Source organism: Crinia signifera, chromosome 4 (assembly GCF_055691185.1).
Source record: "Crinia signifera chromosome 4, ASM5569118v1, whole genome shotgun sequence".
NCBI classification, from domain to species: domain Eukaryota; kingdom Metazoa; phylum Chordata; class Amphibia; order Anura; family Myobatrachidae; genus Crinia; species Crinia signifera.
Window position 1 is genome coordinate 1,161,454 of NC_139220.1, and position 16,671 is coordinate 1,178,124.

Below are 16,671 nucleotides of genomic sequence, written 5' to 3' on the forward strand. Positions count from 1 at the left end.
TGGGTGGAAAACAGTCACAGGTGCAATAGCATGAGCAGGGTGTAGAGCAAATTATGTATAGGAATCAGAAGGGTGCAAGGAAACCTATGCGCAGTGCACCTGCCAGCAATGGGGTGGCAACATCTTACAACCTTTATGCTAATACAAGGGATAACAGCCCCTTCTTTTGAAGCTTAGTACAAGTTCTATTTCACGGTCATTTAGAACAAAGTTAATGCACTAGTTACTGAACAAGCTTAGTGAAAAGTCTAATGCCAACGGGGTTTAATGGAACGTTACAAATTTCCATGGGGGTAGCTATTCAGTCACTTGTATACGGATAGAGGCGGGGTAGGAAACGGAAATAGGAGAATGCATGGAGGTGGCATTATAGGATTATTGCTCAGGTTTGGGAGGCTGCATGGTGCAACGTATTTACACACAGTACAAACTAACATGCTTTATGTCACCTCGCAGATGCCTAATGATCTTCCACCTGCAGATGCCTAATGATCGGAAGGGGCGGGTAGGCTGATGAACTGGACGCTGAGCTACGGAAATGCAGAAAGCGTAGTATACAAACGTACTCTTTCTTGACAGGAATGAGTTCTAGTGTGGTGGCAAAATGATGGTATAACCAGGTTCCAATGGCCCATACATTTCCCCCCACGTTGTGTTAGTATGTGCATAAAGTAGCAAGAGCCTTACATTCGCCGTAGCGAAGAAAGCATTAGTGACAGCGGCACGGAGAAGCTGCAGGTCAGCCGGAGATGAGTTAGTGCAGGGAGTGCAAAGCGCATGCCAAAAGGCCAGGTCACGGGAAATTCAGGCTCATCCATCACATGTCTTACCCAGCAGGAAAATCAGTGAATGACGCCTTGGAAAAGCAACAGTGCAGCGTCGCTTACCAGTCTTTTGAAGATGCGCTCAGAATAGTGCGCAGCTGCGGGGTAGGGGCCCAATTGGGGAAGATAAATATCGAATCAGTGTTCAGGCTCCTCCCCCTTCACCTACATAGTCATGGATTCATGGGACTAAAGTTCAAGGGCAGTTATTATGCGGCTCTATGCTTACCCATGGGTTGCGCCATTTCATGTGCATTCTTTGAAAAAAATTCAGCACGTTCCTGCACTGGTGCGTTGAGGCAGGGACGGGCTGCAGGACAATTGCGCACTATCTGGAAGGCTTTCTAATGGTCAGCCAGGTGAACACTGATACATGCGAGCGGCTGTTAAAATCCACGCAGGCACTGTTCCACACTTTTGGGGTTCCCATAGCAACTGGAAAAAACAGAGGGGCCTATGAACAAACCGCCGTATCTGGGAATAGAAAAAGATACCACCAACAGGCTGTGTAGATTACCAGAGGACAAGGTTGCTGGCATTATGAGGCAGATTATTGGAGAGCATGCCAGAACTAACAAGATTACACTAAAACAGCTCCAATCGTTGTGGGGGTCACTGAATTTCGCATGCAGGGTTATTCCTATGGGCAGAATCTTCTGCCATAAACAGGAAAGGGCCACAGCAGGGGTAAGTAAGCTGCATCATCTGATTAAGCTGACAACAGAAATCAGAGAAGACATGTTGATGTGGGAGACATTTCTAAGGGAATTCAATGGTATTCGCATCTTGCCGGAACCACCTGTGGCGAGAAAGAGGCTGCAGATGTACACCGATGCCGCAGGGTCTTGGGGATTCGGGGCATATCTCGAGGGAGAATGGTGCGCATCCCAGTGGCCGCAGAGCTGGGTCGGAGCAGGGCTGACCAGGAACATGCTGCTGCTAGAGCTGTTCCCGATCACAGTAGCGGTGGAGTTGTGGAGTAGCTGGTTAGCCAACAAGGAAATATCCTTCTGGTGTGACAACCTGGGGGTGGTCCAGGCGGTCAACAGGCAGAGTACCAGCGATCAATCTGATCAGGTATTTGGTATTGGTTTGCCTGCGGCACAACATTAACTTTCGTGCCAAGCGCATCCCAGGGGTAGATAACATCATAGCGGATGCCCTCTCAAGGGGAAAGTGGGAAGCGGCACCTCATGCGCAGCTGCAAGGTTTAACATGTCCACCTAATTTATGGCAGGTTGTCAAGATGGCGTGAACAAGCTGGTGAAAGACTCGATAGCGCCTGTGACATGGAGAAGCTACAGAGTAGCTTGGGAGGAATGGGGGAAACATAAGAAAACAGCAGCGAAGGAGGGTAAGCGGGAAAACGAAGCGCAAAAAGAATTCCTGTGGGGAATGTACAAAGACGAGAAGTCTAGGGCGCAATTTAGGGTACCACTGGCAGCCATTGCTTTCTTTACAAAAGTAGCAGGGGAGGAGGACATTACAAAGAGCTTTACCATCAGCTGAATGATGAAAGGTTGGGGCAGGCGGAGCCTGATACTAGCCGGCACATTACAGAGACAATGATGGGGCAGCTCATGGCGGCAGCAAAAGACATGGGCAAAGGGGTGTTTGAAACAGCATTGCTCATGGCAGCATTCACAATGGCATTCCATGGGGCATTTAGCGTTAGCGAGCTGGTGGCTGCATCAAAAGCTTGCAAGGGGTCAGGCATGTTGGCGGGCAATGTATCAGTGAGCGGAACGGTGATGGCCTGCAAGAGACACAGGTCTAAGACAGACCAACAAGGCAAAGGAAAATGGGTGGCATTGCGGCAAGGAAGCAACCCAGAGACCTGCCCCGTTAGGTTGGTAAAAGAATACTTGGCGCTCAGAGCCAACAAGGGTAACGGAGGGTCTGAGGCCTTTTTGGCGCACGCGGATGAGTCCCCACTCACTGTATACCTATTTAAAATCCTGCTTAAGTGATGTGTGAAGGCTAACTGTTGGCAGGAAAAGCAGTATGGTACGCACTCGTTTAGAATTGGTGCAGCCACCACAGCGTTCGAAGCAGGGTGTTCGGAGGAAAAGATAAAATGCATCGGGAGGTGGTGCTCAGCTAGCTACAAGAAGTACATCAGGTCTGGGAGAAAGGAATTGATGCATAGCTAACACCCTGCCTGAGCGGAAGGGCTCCTGTGGTTGGTAATTTTATGTAATTTGTGTGCAGAGGGTCGTTATGAAGGTTTGAGTCATAGGGTGAGGGAAGGTCATGGTAAGGTGGCGGGCTACGGTTCTGAGAACCTAGCGTTGGCGGAAGTACCTGCGGGCCAGCCAAAGTGTGGCGCCAGGAAGCGGAGGCACCCAATAAAGGGGGTGCAGATCTCAAAAGGCCTGGCGTCGGGGGGGGGGGGCAAGTTGAGGACCCAGGTCGGTAACCGGTTTCAGTTGCGAGAAAGGGTCCATGGGCCCCCCCCACGGTCAGCTTGATTCAGTTACGTTCGAGGGCTGGTGGACCGCAGTGCTTTCTTTGCCACCTAAGCGATTACGATTATATTGTAATCTGATTAATAAATGTGACCTTTAATTCGCCATAAATAAATGACTCTGTTTGGTTATTCCAGGAAAAAGGGGAGCAGGTGGAAAGGGAAGGGAGGGATGGAGGACGTTTAAGGGGGTGGGGTTTCTTAGTCTCTTTAGGGGTAAAAGTATGGCGGGAGCATCAGACGCTCAGAGGTTTATGCCAGTATGAGCCCTTTCCGCTGTGTATAGCCTTGCATCTGTGACTGTGTGCTACTGGCGGTATCAGCCCTTCCCCTGGGGTACAGACGTGTGACTGTGTGCTACTGCCGGTACCAGCCCTTCCTCCGGTGTACAGCCGTATGTCTGTGACTGTGTGCTAATGCCGGTATCAGCCCTTCCCCCAGTGTACAGTCCTGTGTCTGACTGTGCTAATGCCAGAATCAGTCCTTTCCCTGGTGTACAGATGTGTGACTGTGTGCTAATGCCGGTATCAGCCCTTCCCCTGGTGTACAGCCCTGTGTCTCACTGTGCTAAAGCCGGTATCAGCCCTTCCCCCAGTGTACAGCCCTGTGTCTCACTGTGCTAATGCCGGTATCAGCCCTTCCCCTGGTGTACAGCCGTATGTCTGTGACTGTGTGCTAATGCCGGTATCAGCCCTTCCCCTGGTGTACAGCCGTATGTCTGTGACTGTGTGCTAATGCCGGTATCAGCCCTTCCCCTGGTGTACAGCCGTATGTCTGTGACTGTGTGCTAATGCCGGTATCAGCCCTTCCCCCAGTGTACAGCCCTGTGTCTCACTGTGCTAATGCCGGTATCAGCCCTTCCCCTGGTGTACAGCCGTATGTCTGTGACTGTGTGCTAATGCCGGTATCAGCCCTTCCCCCGGTGTACAGCCCTGTGTCTCACTGTGCTAATGCCGGTATCAGCCCTACCCCCAGTGTACAGCCCTGTGTCTCACTGTGCTAATGCCGGTATCAGCCCTTCCTCCGGTGTACAGCCCTGTGTCTCACTGTGCTAATGCCGGTATCAGCCCTTCCTCCGGTGTACAGCCCTGTGTCTCACTGTGCTAATGCCGGTATCAGCCCTTCCTCCGGTGTACAGCCCTGTGTCTCACTGTGCTAATGCCGGTATCAGCCCTTCCCCCAGTGTACAGCCCTGTGTCTCACTGTGCTAATGCCGGTATCAGCCCTTCCCCTGGTGTACAGCCGTGCATCTGTTACTGTGGGCCTTATTCTGATCGGATCGGTGAAACGTGCGTACGGACATGAACACCGAGCGTTTTCCGCACTCTCACGGTGAGCGGAAGTCCGCCCACAGAACAGCCGCACATGGACGGTCTCAGACACTGCCAAAGGGGAGTGGCATACATCTGAGCGTACGCTGCCGTGCATGGACGGATCTCAGCCCTCTGCCACCGACAACTGGCGTACATATGAGCGTACGCCAACGTGCACGGGCGGGTCTCAGCCTTCTTCACTCGGAGACTTAGCGTGTCTCCCCGATCGTGAGAGGATGTGCGTCCGAGCACGTGGCGTACACTTCACATATTTATTGGCCTGCAAATATTCCCTTTGAAGTATAATTATGACAATTACTTAATTATACTAAGTATACCAACATTGCAAGTAGAAATGGTGTCCCAATAACTCATTGTTGGTGTTAGACGTGGTCGATGTGTTCAAAAAATAAAATAGACTTGTATGTTTGTGTTGCAGTGAAAAAAAAGTTGACACATGTCGACTCCTATGAATTGTGTCTCCTGCTTTGTAAATATGTAAAACACACCTTCAGTAAGGGTGTAGATAGTTAAAAAATAACTACCTGGACATATAGAAAGGTCTATTTGGATTAATAGTACTTAAAAAAAAAAAAAAACCTTTACATGGTGAGAAGTGTAGAAAGAGAACCTTACTATGTATTTCTGGGGTGTGTGTGGCTTGCAGCTAGTGAAATGAGGCATTTCACTTAATAGGCTGCAGCATTGCTTATTGCATTCAGGTGTATGTAATTTACTTGTATTCTGCGTTAATTAGCAGACCTAGGCGTCCGCTCTCATATGGTATCTCTAGGGGTGGTCAGGAGCACTCTTTGGCGTCCGCCTGTTTTTGGTCCAAAATGCACGGTGCGTTCGCCGATTGAGGCGGTTGTGGCACCGTGCTTTTTGTGTGCACACCCCCGTGTACGCCCATGTTTACGCCCATTTTTCCTCATAATTCCGGCCGCTCCCATAAAAACGCCCACATGCCGCCCACAATGATTGTGCTCTTACGGACAAGCTTTTTCGCACGGAGAGACCCGTCCGTGAGCGGTGTGCGGTCACCGCACATGCGCATAGCGAAATATACGCTATGTGCAGACGAAAAAAAAAGCCAGATCCAACCGTTCATGGTCCGACGGCACCAACCAGAATAAGGCCCTGTGTGCTAATGCCGGTATCAGCCCTTCCCCGGTGTACAGCCCTGTGCCTGTGACTTTGCTAATGCTGGTATCAGCCCTTCCCCTGGTGTACAGCCCTGTGTCTGTGAATGTGCTAATGCCGGTATCAGACGGGTGTCTCTGTGCTAATGCCGAAATTAGCTCTACCCCCGGTGTACAGCCCTGTGTGTGTGACTCGAAGCCAGAGCAAGGAGAGCAGCGGGTTGCAGGAGGAAGCCGCTGACCGCACACTGACCCAGGCTGCAGCGGCGGTGATTGACAGCCACACCAAGACACTGCTGGGTGACCTGACAGGGCGCGCCGGGCAGAGGACGGACCCAGGTGCAGGAGAGACGGCACAGCAGGAACCCCAAGCGTACATACCAGCCGTGACCCCCGGAGACCAGGGCTGGCACTGGAGAAGCCGCCACTGCAGAAGAGACACAGCCAGCTGCAGCAGAGGGAGCCGCTGCCGTGGAGGAGAAGGGAGCCAGCCGGCAGAACACCCCAGGATAACCAGGAGTCGCGACCGGCCGGAGCCGGCTACTGCAGCGGGGTACACAGGTACTTTATGTTCTACACCACTGGCCTGCATACTTGCCACCCTCACCGTGCTCCCCTTTGACACCCTCCTTCACTCCACTTTCACTTATACTGTGGGCTATCACCAGGAGAGTGCCCAGCAGCCCCATATACAGGACAGGGTCTGTCCAACTCCCGCAGACTCCCTTCCTACTGTGTAGCCAGTGACCCTGTGGACATTGCCCACCATCTGGAGGCACCAGTCAGACCCATACTGTCAGGGTCTTTTCATGCCCCGGCGGCTCAGTAGTCATGTTGCCCCAGCCAAAAGGGAACTCTCCATCGCCCCTACCAGCCACTTGCAGGGCCACTGACCCTATTACTTCTATCAGCCACTTGCAGGGCCACTGACCCCATCGCAGGGGCCATTGTTGTAATAAGGCTACCCCTACAGCCTGTTTTCTGCATTTCCAACAGGGAGTTACCCTAGGGAACGGGAGCTTGTCTGTCCCTCATGTGAGGACCGTTAACCTTTTCTGGCCTATATAAAGGTAGTGTGCACACTAAAATAGGGCCCTAATCCACTAGTGAGGATTTGTTCTTCGTGGGACCTTTATCCAAACATAGGAACTGTGTTTTGCATCAAGGACTACAGTTTAGTGTATGTATATATATATATATATATATATATATATATATATATATATATATATATATATATATATATATATATATGTGTGAACAGCTGTCTGTTGTGCAATAATGCTTGTACAATAAACCACGTTTTTTCTTTCACTTCATATCCGTGTGCTGGTTCCAATCCTTTCCTGTAAGAGGGGGTAAGTGCTTTTATATATATATATATATATATATATATATATATATATATATATATATATATATATATATATATATATATATATATATATATATATATATATATATATATATATATATATATATATATATATATATATATATATATAGCCAGTGGGACGGCGGCACTCCAAAGAAAAAACACCAGAGACAGGCTTAGGTAAACCGACGTTTCAAGACCGTCAGGTCTTTTTATCAAGGTGCAAAAGAGATAAAGAACAAGTGGGACATAACGTACATAAATACCTTAGAGACCCGTTCACGTCTCCTGCCGCAGCTCCCCGGGCGCCTAATGGTGACGTCATCGCGTTGGAGCGTCACAGGAGACGCGAAGTGATCCTGTGCAAACAACGAGAAACAGTGAACCAATGACAAAAGTGTAAGGATTTGTGGTATATCTCATTAGCTGTCCTTGTGGCCGACACTATGTTGGCAAAACCGACTGTTCCTTCAAGGAAAGGGCAGCAGCCCATAGGTCGGCCATCAAGGCAGCTATTGAGTCTGGATCCAGCGAACAACCAGTGGCGCGACACTTCGCGCAGGCGCGACACCCTCTTACCTCGCTCAGATACCGCATAATCGTACATGTCCCCCCCCTCAAGAGAGGGGGTGACAGGTCTCTTGTGCTGTTACGAGCTGAGTGCAGGTGGATTCATCGCCTGGACACACTGGCCCCCAGGGGCTTAAACGAGCACCTGGGGTTGTCTTGCTTCCTTTGATGTTTTAAATATTTGCTGCTGCCTCTGTCTCCCTACATCTGTGCATCTCTTCTGTATGAGGGAAGACATTTATATATCGCTATGTAAGCAAAAGAGTCATAGCCTGTATTCTTATGTTAATGCATTATTGGTAACTTTATCCGTCTTCCTACTACTGTTTTATATGTCAATTTCGCTGTTTTTAAATACGTGTTTATTATTGTTTGGGTGCCATTACCATGGTTACCCTTACACTTTTGTCATTGGTTCACTGTTTCTCGTTGTTTGCACAGGATCACTTCGCGTCTCCTGTGACGCTCCAACGCGATGACGTCACCATTAGGCGCCCGGGGAGCTGCGGCAGGAGACGTGAACGGGTCTCTAAGGTATTTATGTACGTTATGTCCCACTTGTTCTTTATCTCTTTTGCACCTTGATAAAAAGACCTGACGGTCTTGAAACGTCGGTTTACCTAAGCCTGTCTCTGGTGTTTTTTCTTTGGAGTGCCGCCGTCCCACTGGCTATACACAGAGTACCGCTCACCCGCTACTTTTATGGAAGGCACCCGGAATTAAATATACTACATTGCTTACCTGCTTCAAAGCTTTATCCAAAGAGTGCCTCCTTAAGGAAAATTATATATATATATATATATATATATATATGTGTATGTATGTATGTAGCTCCACCTGGCAGACATTCTGTGTTATAGCCTTTCAGGTGCAGTGAACTGTTTAAGTGGCAATCTCATTATTATTAATATTATTCTTTTTAAAGTCATTCTCTTTAAAAACGTTCTCTTTCAATGTCTTTCTGATTGTCATTATTATGATTTCACGTTATATTTTGACATTAGCGGCGTCTTACTCTCGTTGTTCGATGCGTGACCATCTGGAAACTTACAGCACCAGCTGAACAGAAGAACAATAGTGGTGTGTACATGACAGCTGCAGGAACTGCATATAATGGGCCCTGGTAGCAGCCACCACCAGTAAATGTTAATTCCTAGGTTATATCCACGGATCACCCCCATAAGTGAGTTAATGTCTGATAATCACATGGAATCCACAAGCAGTAAGAGGACAAATCGTGGTGGCACTTACACGGTAATATGTTTGTGTAGCGGTTCTTGCATCTGTTTGCTGGCAGGTCTGCGGCACAATGCGGTATATCAAGACCAATCATTTTCAGTTCCTTGAGGAGACATGCAGTGTGTTGTTGGTGCAGACATAGGGGACAGGAATTAGAGAAAGAGACCATTTAGAATCCAGAATAAACAAACAGTGCTGACAATAATACAGTGGCTACAGCCTCTTGCTCCACGTCACACATTACCATCACCTGATCCTCAGACACTTAGCAACTGCATACAGAGGGCACATTTATTATGGATTGCATATTTAATGCGATCTGGGCGGGACCATACCACTACAATATGCGATCCCATCAACTACATTTAACACAGATCACAAGCAGTGGTGATGTGCCTCGGGATCCCAACAGTCTGACAGGATGACAAGTGCTCCATCTGTAAATGGCCCCAGAGTAGCAACAGGTTGGAGCAGAACATGCAGAGGGGGCAGTATCAGGTGGTGGTAGAACATGGAGAATGAGCAGTGTTAGGTGGGGGTAGTATATGCAGAGGGGGCAGTATGAGGTGGTGGTAGAACATGCAGAGGGGGCAGTATCAGGTGGTGGTAGAACATGCAGAAGGAGCAGTATCAGATGGGGTAGTACATGCAGATGGGGCAGTATTAGGTGGGGGTAGTACATGCAGAGGGGGCAGTATTAGGTGGTGGTAGAACATGGAGAATGAGCAGTATTAGGTGGGGGTAGTACATGCAGAGGGGGCAGTGTTAGTAAGGTGGGGGTAGTACATGCAGAGGGGGCAGTTTCAGGTGGTGGTAGAACATGCAGAAGGAGCAGTATCAGGTGGTGGTAGAACATGCAGAGGTGGCAGTATCAGGTGGTGGTAGAACATGCAGAAGGAGCAGTGTTAGGTGGAGGTAGTACATGCAGAGGGGGCAGTATCAGGTGGTGGTAGAACATGCAGAAGGAGCAGTATCAGGTGGAGGTAGAACATGCAGATGGAGCAGTATCAGGTGGTGTAAGAACATGCAGAAGGAGAAGTATCAGATGGGGGTAGTACATGCAGAGGGGGCAGTATCAGGTGGTGGTAGAACGTGCAGATGGAGCAGTATCAGGTGGTGTAAGAACATGCAGAAGGAGAAGTATCAGATGGGGGTAGTACATGCAGAGGGGGCAGTATCAGGTGGTGGTAGAACATGCAGAAGGAGCAGTATCAGATGGGGTAGTACATGCAGATGGGGCAGTATTAGGTGGGGGGTAGTACATGCTGAGGGGGCAGTATTAGGTGGTGGTAGAACATGGAGAATGAGCAGTATTAGGTGGGTGTAGTACATGCAGAGGGGGCAGTGTTAGTAAGGTGGGGGTAGTACATGCAGAGGGGGCAGTATCAGGTGGTGGTAGAACATGCAGAAGGAGCAGTATCAGGTGGTGGTAGAACATGCAGAGGGGGCAGTATCATGTGGTGGTAGAACATGCAGAAGGAGCAGTGTTAGGTGGAGGTAGTACATGCAGAGGGGGCAGTATCAGGTGGTGGTAGAACATGCAGAAGGAGCAGTATCAGGTGGAGGTAGAACATGCAGATGGAGCAGTATCAGGTGGTGTAAGAACATGCAGAAGGAGAAGTATCAGATGGGGGTAGTACATGCAGAGGGGGCAGTATCAGGTGGTGGTAGAACGTGCAGATGGAGCAGTATCAGGTGGTGTAAGAACATGCAGAAGGAGAAGTATCAGATGGGGGTAGTACATGCAGAGGGGGCAGTATCAGGTGGTGGTAGAACGTGCAGATGGAGCAGTATCAGGTGGTGTAAGAACATGCAGAAGGAGAAGTATCAGATGGGGGTAGTACATGCAGAGGGGGCAGTATCAGGTGGTGGTAGAACATGCAGAGGGGCAGGGGTGGATTAATGTCTGTGGGGGCCCTGGACAACAAAATTGTAGGGGCCCCCACAGACACCCCCCCCCCCCCACCGCAGACACATCCCCCCCTCCAGGGAGGTACCTGGGCAGCACTGGGGGTCTGAGCAGTCAGCACTGTGATCCCTGCAGTGTATGAGAAGTTAGCGGCGGCGTCCCGGCAGCAGATGGGAACTAGTAGTGGTATTGGCTACTAGTTCCCATCCGCTGCAGGGACCCCGCTGCTGACTTCCCATCTGCGACAGGGACCCTGTCGCTGACTGCCCAGACCATTGCAAGGACCCCCTGCCCATCTGCGCTGTGCCAGCCCGCCTGCGCTCTCCGATCCCACTGCTCAAGCACGGGGTGACAGGAGCCCCACACTGGCAGAAGTGCCGGTGTGGGGGCCCCTTATGTGTGGGGGCCCCAGGGCAACCGCCCCTGTCGCCCCATGCTTAATCCGCCACTGCAGGGGGGCAGTATTAGGTGGAGGTAGTACATGCAGAGTGGGCAGTATCAGGTGGTGGTAGAACATGCAGAGTGGGCAGTTTTAGGTGGAGGTAGTAATTGCAGAGGGGGCAGTATCAGGTGGTGGTAGAACATGCAGAGGGGGCAGTATTAGGTGGAGGTAGTACATGCAGTGGGGGCAGAATCAGGTGGAGGTAGAACATGCAGAGTCGGCAGTATCAGGTGTTGGTAGAACATGCAGTGGGCAGTATTAGGTGGGGGTAGTACATAAAGAGGGAGCAGTATCAGGTGGTGGTAGAACATGCAGAGGGGGCAGAATCAGGTGGAGGTAGAACATGCAGAGGGGGCAGTATCAGGTGGTGGTAGTACATGATGAGGGGGCAGTATCAGGTGGGAGGGGGGGGAATTACAGTGCAGGGCCATGGTGGATGGGGAACTAGTGTCATATTAACAATCAGGTGGATGGAGTTGCAGCTCCAGGCTTCCACATAGCAATATGCCCACCACCACAACAGCATGGTGATCCCCAGGCAGACACTAGCTTGTTTGTACTTTGATATATTTAGGGAGACATTGGGGCATATGGTGTAACAATTCTACCTGGCCTCACCAAGGTCCTGATTAAGGGGGTGGGGGGTGGACGGGGGTCAGTACCCCTGGGCCCCCTTCTTTCTAGGCCCCTGTGGCTGGCATGTATTTTGTGCATGGGAGTGGGGTAGTGCTGCTGATGTGACAATGATTAACGGTGCTGAGCATCAGGAGCTGAGGCCCGGAAGGTGATGCTGATGTTCTTGTGAGGTCTGGAGGGACCTCAGTCTCCTCCCATGTGCCCCTGCCCCTTTTCGTTTCGCGGGAGGGGGGTCGCGGGGGTCCCACGAATCGCGGGAGGGGGTGGTCGCGGGGGGTCCCACGAATCGCGGGAGGGGGGGTCGCGGGGGTCCCGCGATTCGCGGGAGGGTCACGGGGGTCCCGCGAATCGCGGGAGGGGGGGTCGCAGGGGTCCCGCGAATCGCGGGAGGGGGGGTCGCAGGGGTCCCGCGAATCACGGGAGGGGGGGTCGCAGGGGTCCCGTGAATCACGGGAGGGGGGTTGCGGGGGTCCCGCCAATCGCGGGAGGGGTTGGTCGCTGGGGTCCCATGATTCGCGGGAGGGTCGCGGGGGTCCCGCGATTCGCGGGAGGGGGGGGTTGCGGGGGTCCCGCAAATTGCGGGAGGGGGGTCGCGGGGGTCCCGCGAATCGCGGGAGGTCGCAAGGGTCCCGCGAATCACGGGAGGGGGGTTGCGGGGGGTCCCGCGAATCGCGGGAGGGGGGTCGCGGGGGTCCTGCCAGAGGGTAGGGATGTGCAGGAGTAATGGTGGATGGTGGCTGTGGAGTAATGGTGGATGGTGGGCGTGTACTGTAGCCCTGGCTGGGCGAGGGGAGGTGATGTCAAGGGGGTGGAACGTTATACACCTGAAAATGTTCTACACAGGAACGTTCTACACAGGGGTTGAGTGACAGATCTGGCTAAATATATAAGAGATATATTCTATATTCTTACCACCTCCAGTTGTAGACCACATATATTATGGGTACAACTCTCTGATCATCCAGATGCCCTGACTAGCACGCTTACCAGCAATTTTGGTGTTTACATGTACTCTCTTAGTGCAATGTTTCTTCCTTTGCTTTAAAACATGATCTTACATATTACATATGAACTAGTCAGTGGCATTATAAATATGTATGACCTACATGCCAGGCTTTGCTGCTAACATTGCCAGGTGCTGTTATCTGCTATATTATTATTTATTTATGAACAGTTTCTTATATAACGCATACATATTCCGCAGCGCTGTACAGAGAATATTACTACCAGTTATTATATAGCGCACACATATTCTGCAGCGCTGTACTGAGAATATTATTACCAGTTATTATATAGCGCACACATATTCCGCAGCGCTGTACTGAGAATATTATTACCAGTTATTATATAGCGCACACATATTCCGCAGTACTGTACAGAGACTATTTTTTTTTTTTTTTTTAATTTCCACTTTATTTTTATTTTATATATATATAAAAAAAACAGAACAACACACATCTTGACAGACATTTGATAAGATGGAAGGTTTACAATATCATCTTAGCGCATGGGAATTTGTTATTTTTTATGTATAACAACGTGTTTTTACCTTTGGGCGAGTGCCCCCCACCCACTTCAGGCACAGCCTTTTACGTACTAAGGGGATATGCTAATTTCTGGGTATAGGTTTATTTTATTATTAGCACCACGCTCTAACCAACTGAGCTAACCGGCCACACTTGGTATAGGTTTATTTTATATAGTTTATATGGACTTCCCTGCGTATTGCATGAATTTCTATTTAGTTATGTATCCTGTATGTTTTAGTCTATTTCAGATTAATAGCTTGCTCCCACATACCTGATTTTGCTATATCCATTCAATCCTAGAATATGTGCGTGGGGGGGATCCGCCCAAAGATTTACATTTTATTTTTATATAGCATTTCCAAACATATATTCAATTTCATAGCATAGGTCCCCATGTTGAACCCCTCTATATTCCATTCGTCATGATTCATCCTGGAGACCCATGCCAAAGTGGGAGTAAACCCCCTTCAGGATACGCTAACCTTATTCTTCCCATCTCTTAAAGTAAACCTTAACCACCATTTCCAGATAATTTAAAACCAACATAGACAACCTATCCTCCCACCTACCCATTTACCCCCCCACACCTCCTAATCCGTTCCAGGCAGGCTGATTTATAACCAAGACTTCAACAGGGGGACCAGAGCTCAACACCATCTGTAAGCTAAAATTATAATTACCTTAAAATCATTCAGGCTCTCCAGTATTTCCATATCTTATAAAATGTAGGTTCGGAACCTCTGGCTAAATAGACAAACTTTTCATGCGCCATGATCTCATTTACCATAGACCTCCAAGCCTCCACCTCAGGACCTTCTCCGGCCAGCCACTTTCTGGCTATACAAGCCTTAGCGGCTAAAAAAGCTATGATAATAAATTGTTTAAGAAACTTATCTATTAATACAGCATTAAATATAGATAATATGCAAGTTGATGGTATGCAGTACTCTCTAGGAACACCTCTATATACTAGTTCTTGAATAACGGAGCACCAAAAAGGCGTCACCTTGGGGCAAGACCACATTAGATGCCAGTATGTCCCTACGTTTGTCAGGCATTTAGGACAATTAGAGTCGGCTCTACCACCAATCCTACATAATACCTCTGATGTCATATATGTACGGTGAAAGATATATAGTTGAATTTGCTGCAGGCGCACTTGTGAGGTTGCTAACCTAATATTATTCCGGGCCTGACGCCACCCTTCCATGGAAATGGGACCTAAATCCTGCTCCCATTTGTTTTTCAGGGCTAATAGTTCATCTTTCTGAAATTCTTGGTTAAGCGCCCTGTGTAGAAAAGCGACCTGGTGCCTGTTGGGGCATCGATTTAACAATTTCTTGGTGTGGGATAGTTCTGGTATGTAGGTGATGCTATTAAATTGTACGCTGCAGGCGTGGCGCAACTGAATATAACTGAATAGAAATTTATTGGGAAGAGTAAACTCAAGTTTTAACGATTGAAAATTTTTAAGCTGTGAATTTTCAAAAATCTGTCCCAGCGTCTGAATGCCCTGCTCACGCCACATCCTCATCGCCTGGATTTTCTCCAACTCCGGTAGGATTCTGGCATTGTAAAGTGGAATATCAGGGTCTAAGCCCTTTGTTTCCAATAAACTTTCCATATGCCTCCATACATACACCAGCTGCTGCAGAATTGGTGGCCAGCTGCGTTTCAAATTCCCACTGAGGAAGTGCTGTATTGGGGAGTGACCCAAAGAGAGAATCCTAATCACTTCTATAAAATTGCTTTCTCCGGGATCTTCCTGGATCAGCAGTTTAATATGAGCCAACTGCCCTGTAAGGTAATACAGCCAAAAATTTGTTAACCCCAGGCCTGCCTCATCTTTCGATCGCATCAATGTTTTCAATTTTATTCTAGGTCTCCTATTGGACCAAATTAAAGAAGAGATAAGCCCCTCAATCTGTCGGAATATTCGGCGAGGCAGGTATATGGGTGAATGCTGTATAACATAAAGTATTCTTGGCTGTATCACCATTTTAACCAAATTGACCCTACCCGAGACGGTCAATGGTAACCGGGCCCATGCTACGATTTTTGACTTAATAAATTCTAACTGCGGGAGGATATTCAGATTTATGAACTTCTTATTATCTCGGGATATCCAAATACCCAAGTATTGGAACTCTGTGACCCATCTAATTGGGGATGGAGTGGCCGTGTTTGGCGGACACGGGCCTTCCATAGGGAGAATGAAAGATTTATCCCAGTTGATCTTGAGGCCCGAATATCCCCCAAACTTCTCTACCAGCCCCATCACCACCGGTACTGCCTCCACGTGATTATGTACAAACAACAGAAGGTCGTCCGCGTACAAGGCTATTCGATCCTCCTTTGTTCCAATATAAATGCCCCGAAGGGATGGGGTATCCCTAATGAGGCACGCCAGAGGCTCGATGGCCAATGCAAATAAATCTGGTGACAGCGGACATCCCTGACGTGTACCTCTTGTTATTTCGAAACCATCAGATACAAAGCTGTTGACCAAGACCCTCGCACTGGGTGACTGATATAACATCCTTATCCAGTTGATGAATACCGGTCCAATCCCTATCCACTTCATTACCTCCCATAGGTATGTCCACTCTATAGTATCAAAGGCTTTGGCCGCATCGAGAGAGATCACAGCCTCCTCCTGCAATCCCTCCCGATGAGCCTGTATATGCAAAAACAGCCTTCTTAGATTCATAGTAGTGGACCTTCCAGGCATAAAGCCTGCTTGGTCACTATGAATTACCTCAGGTAGAACCAGATTCAATCTGTTTGCGAGGACCTTAGCCAGCACCTTCACATCGTTGGTCAACAAGGATATAGGTCTGTAAGACTCCACTTCCCGGGGATTTTTATCTTTTTTTAAGATTACGGTTATAAGAGCCTCAGACATCGATGCCGGGAGCTTCCCTAGTTTATAACATTCATCAAAGAGAGTCCAAAAGGTAGAGGCAAAAAAACTACTATACTTCCTATATAACTCCTGGGGGATCCCATCTAACCCAGGGGCTTTACCTATAGGAATCGAACTTAAAGCTTCTTCAATTTCCTCTAAAGTGATAGGGGCATCAAGCCTTTCTCTAGCCTCATCAGACAGGGAGGGATGCTTAATTCCGGCCAAATAATTAACAATTTCTTCTGGGGTATACTTTTGTTTAGAACTGTATAATTGATGATAAAATTGCTTGAAGCATTCCACTATACCAGGGGTTT

At 48.9% G+C, this 16,671-nt stretch overlaps 1 protein-coding gene across 8 annotated transcripts in view; it reads right to left on the reverse strand.

The window, feature by feature from the left end:
- Window positions 1-16,671, reverse strand: part of PTPRO (protein tyrosine phosphatase receptor type O) — a 463,930-nt gene that overhangs the window by 127,513 nt on the left and 319,746 nt on the right. For all 8 annotated transcript variants that reach the window (XR_014473285.1, XM_083180720.1, XM_083180719.1 and 5 more), the window contains one exon: window positions 8,943-9,033. Coding sequence is in view for 7 of the 8 variants with exons in the window: in XM_083180720.1 (XP_083036846.1) it covers window positions 8,943-9,033 (91 nt within the window). In the remaining variant the exon portion in view is untranslated. The remainder of the gene's footprint in view (window positions 1-8,942; window positions 9,034-16,671) is intronic.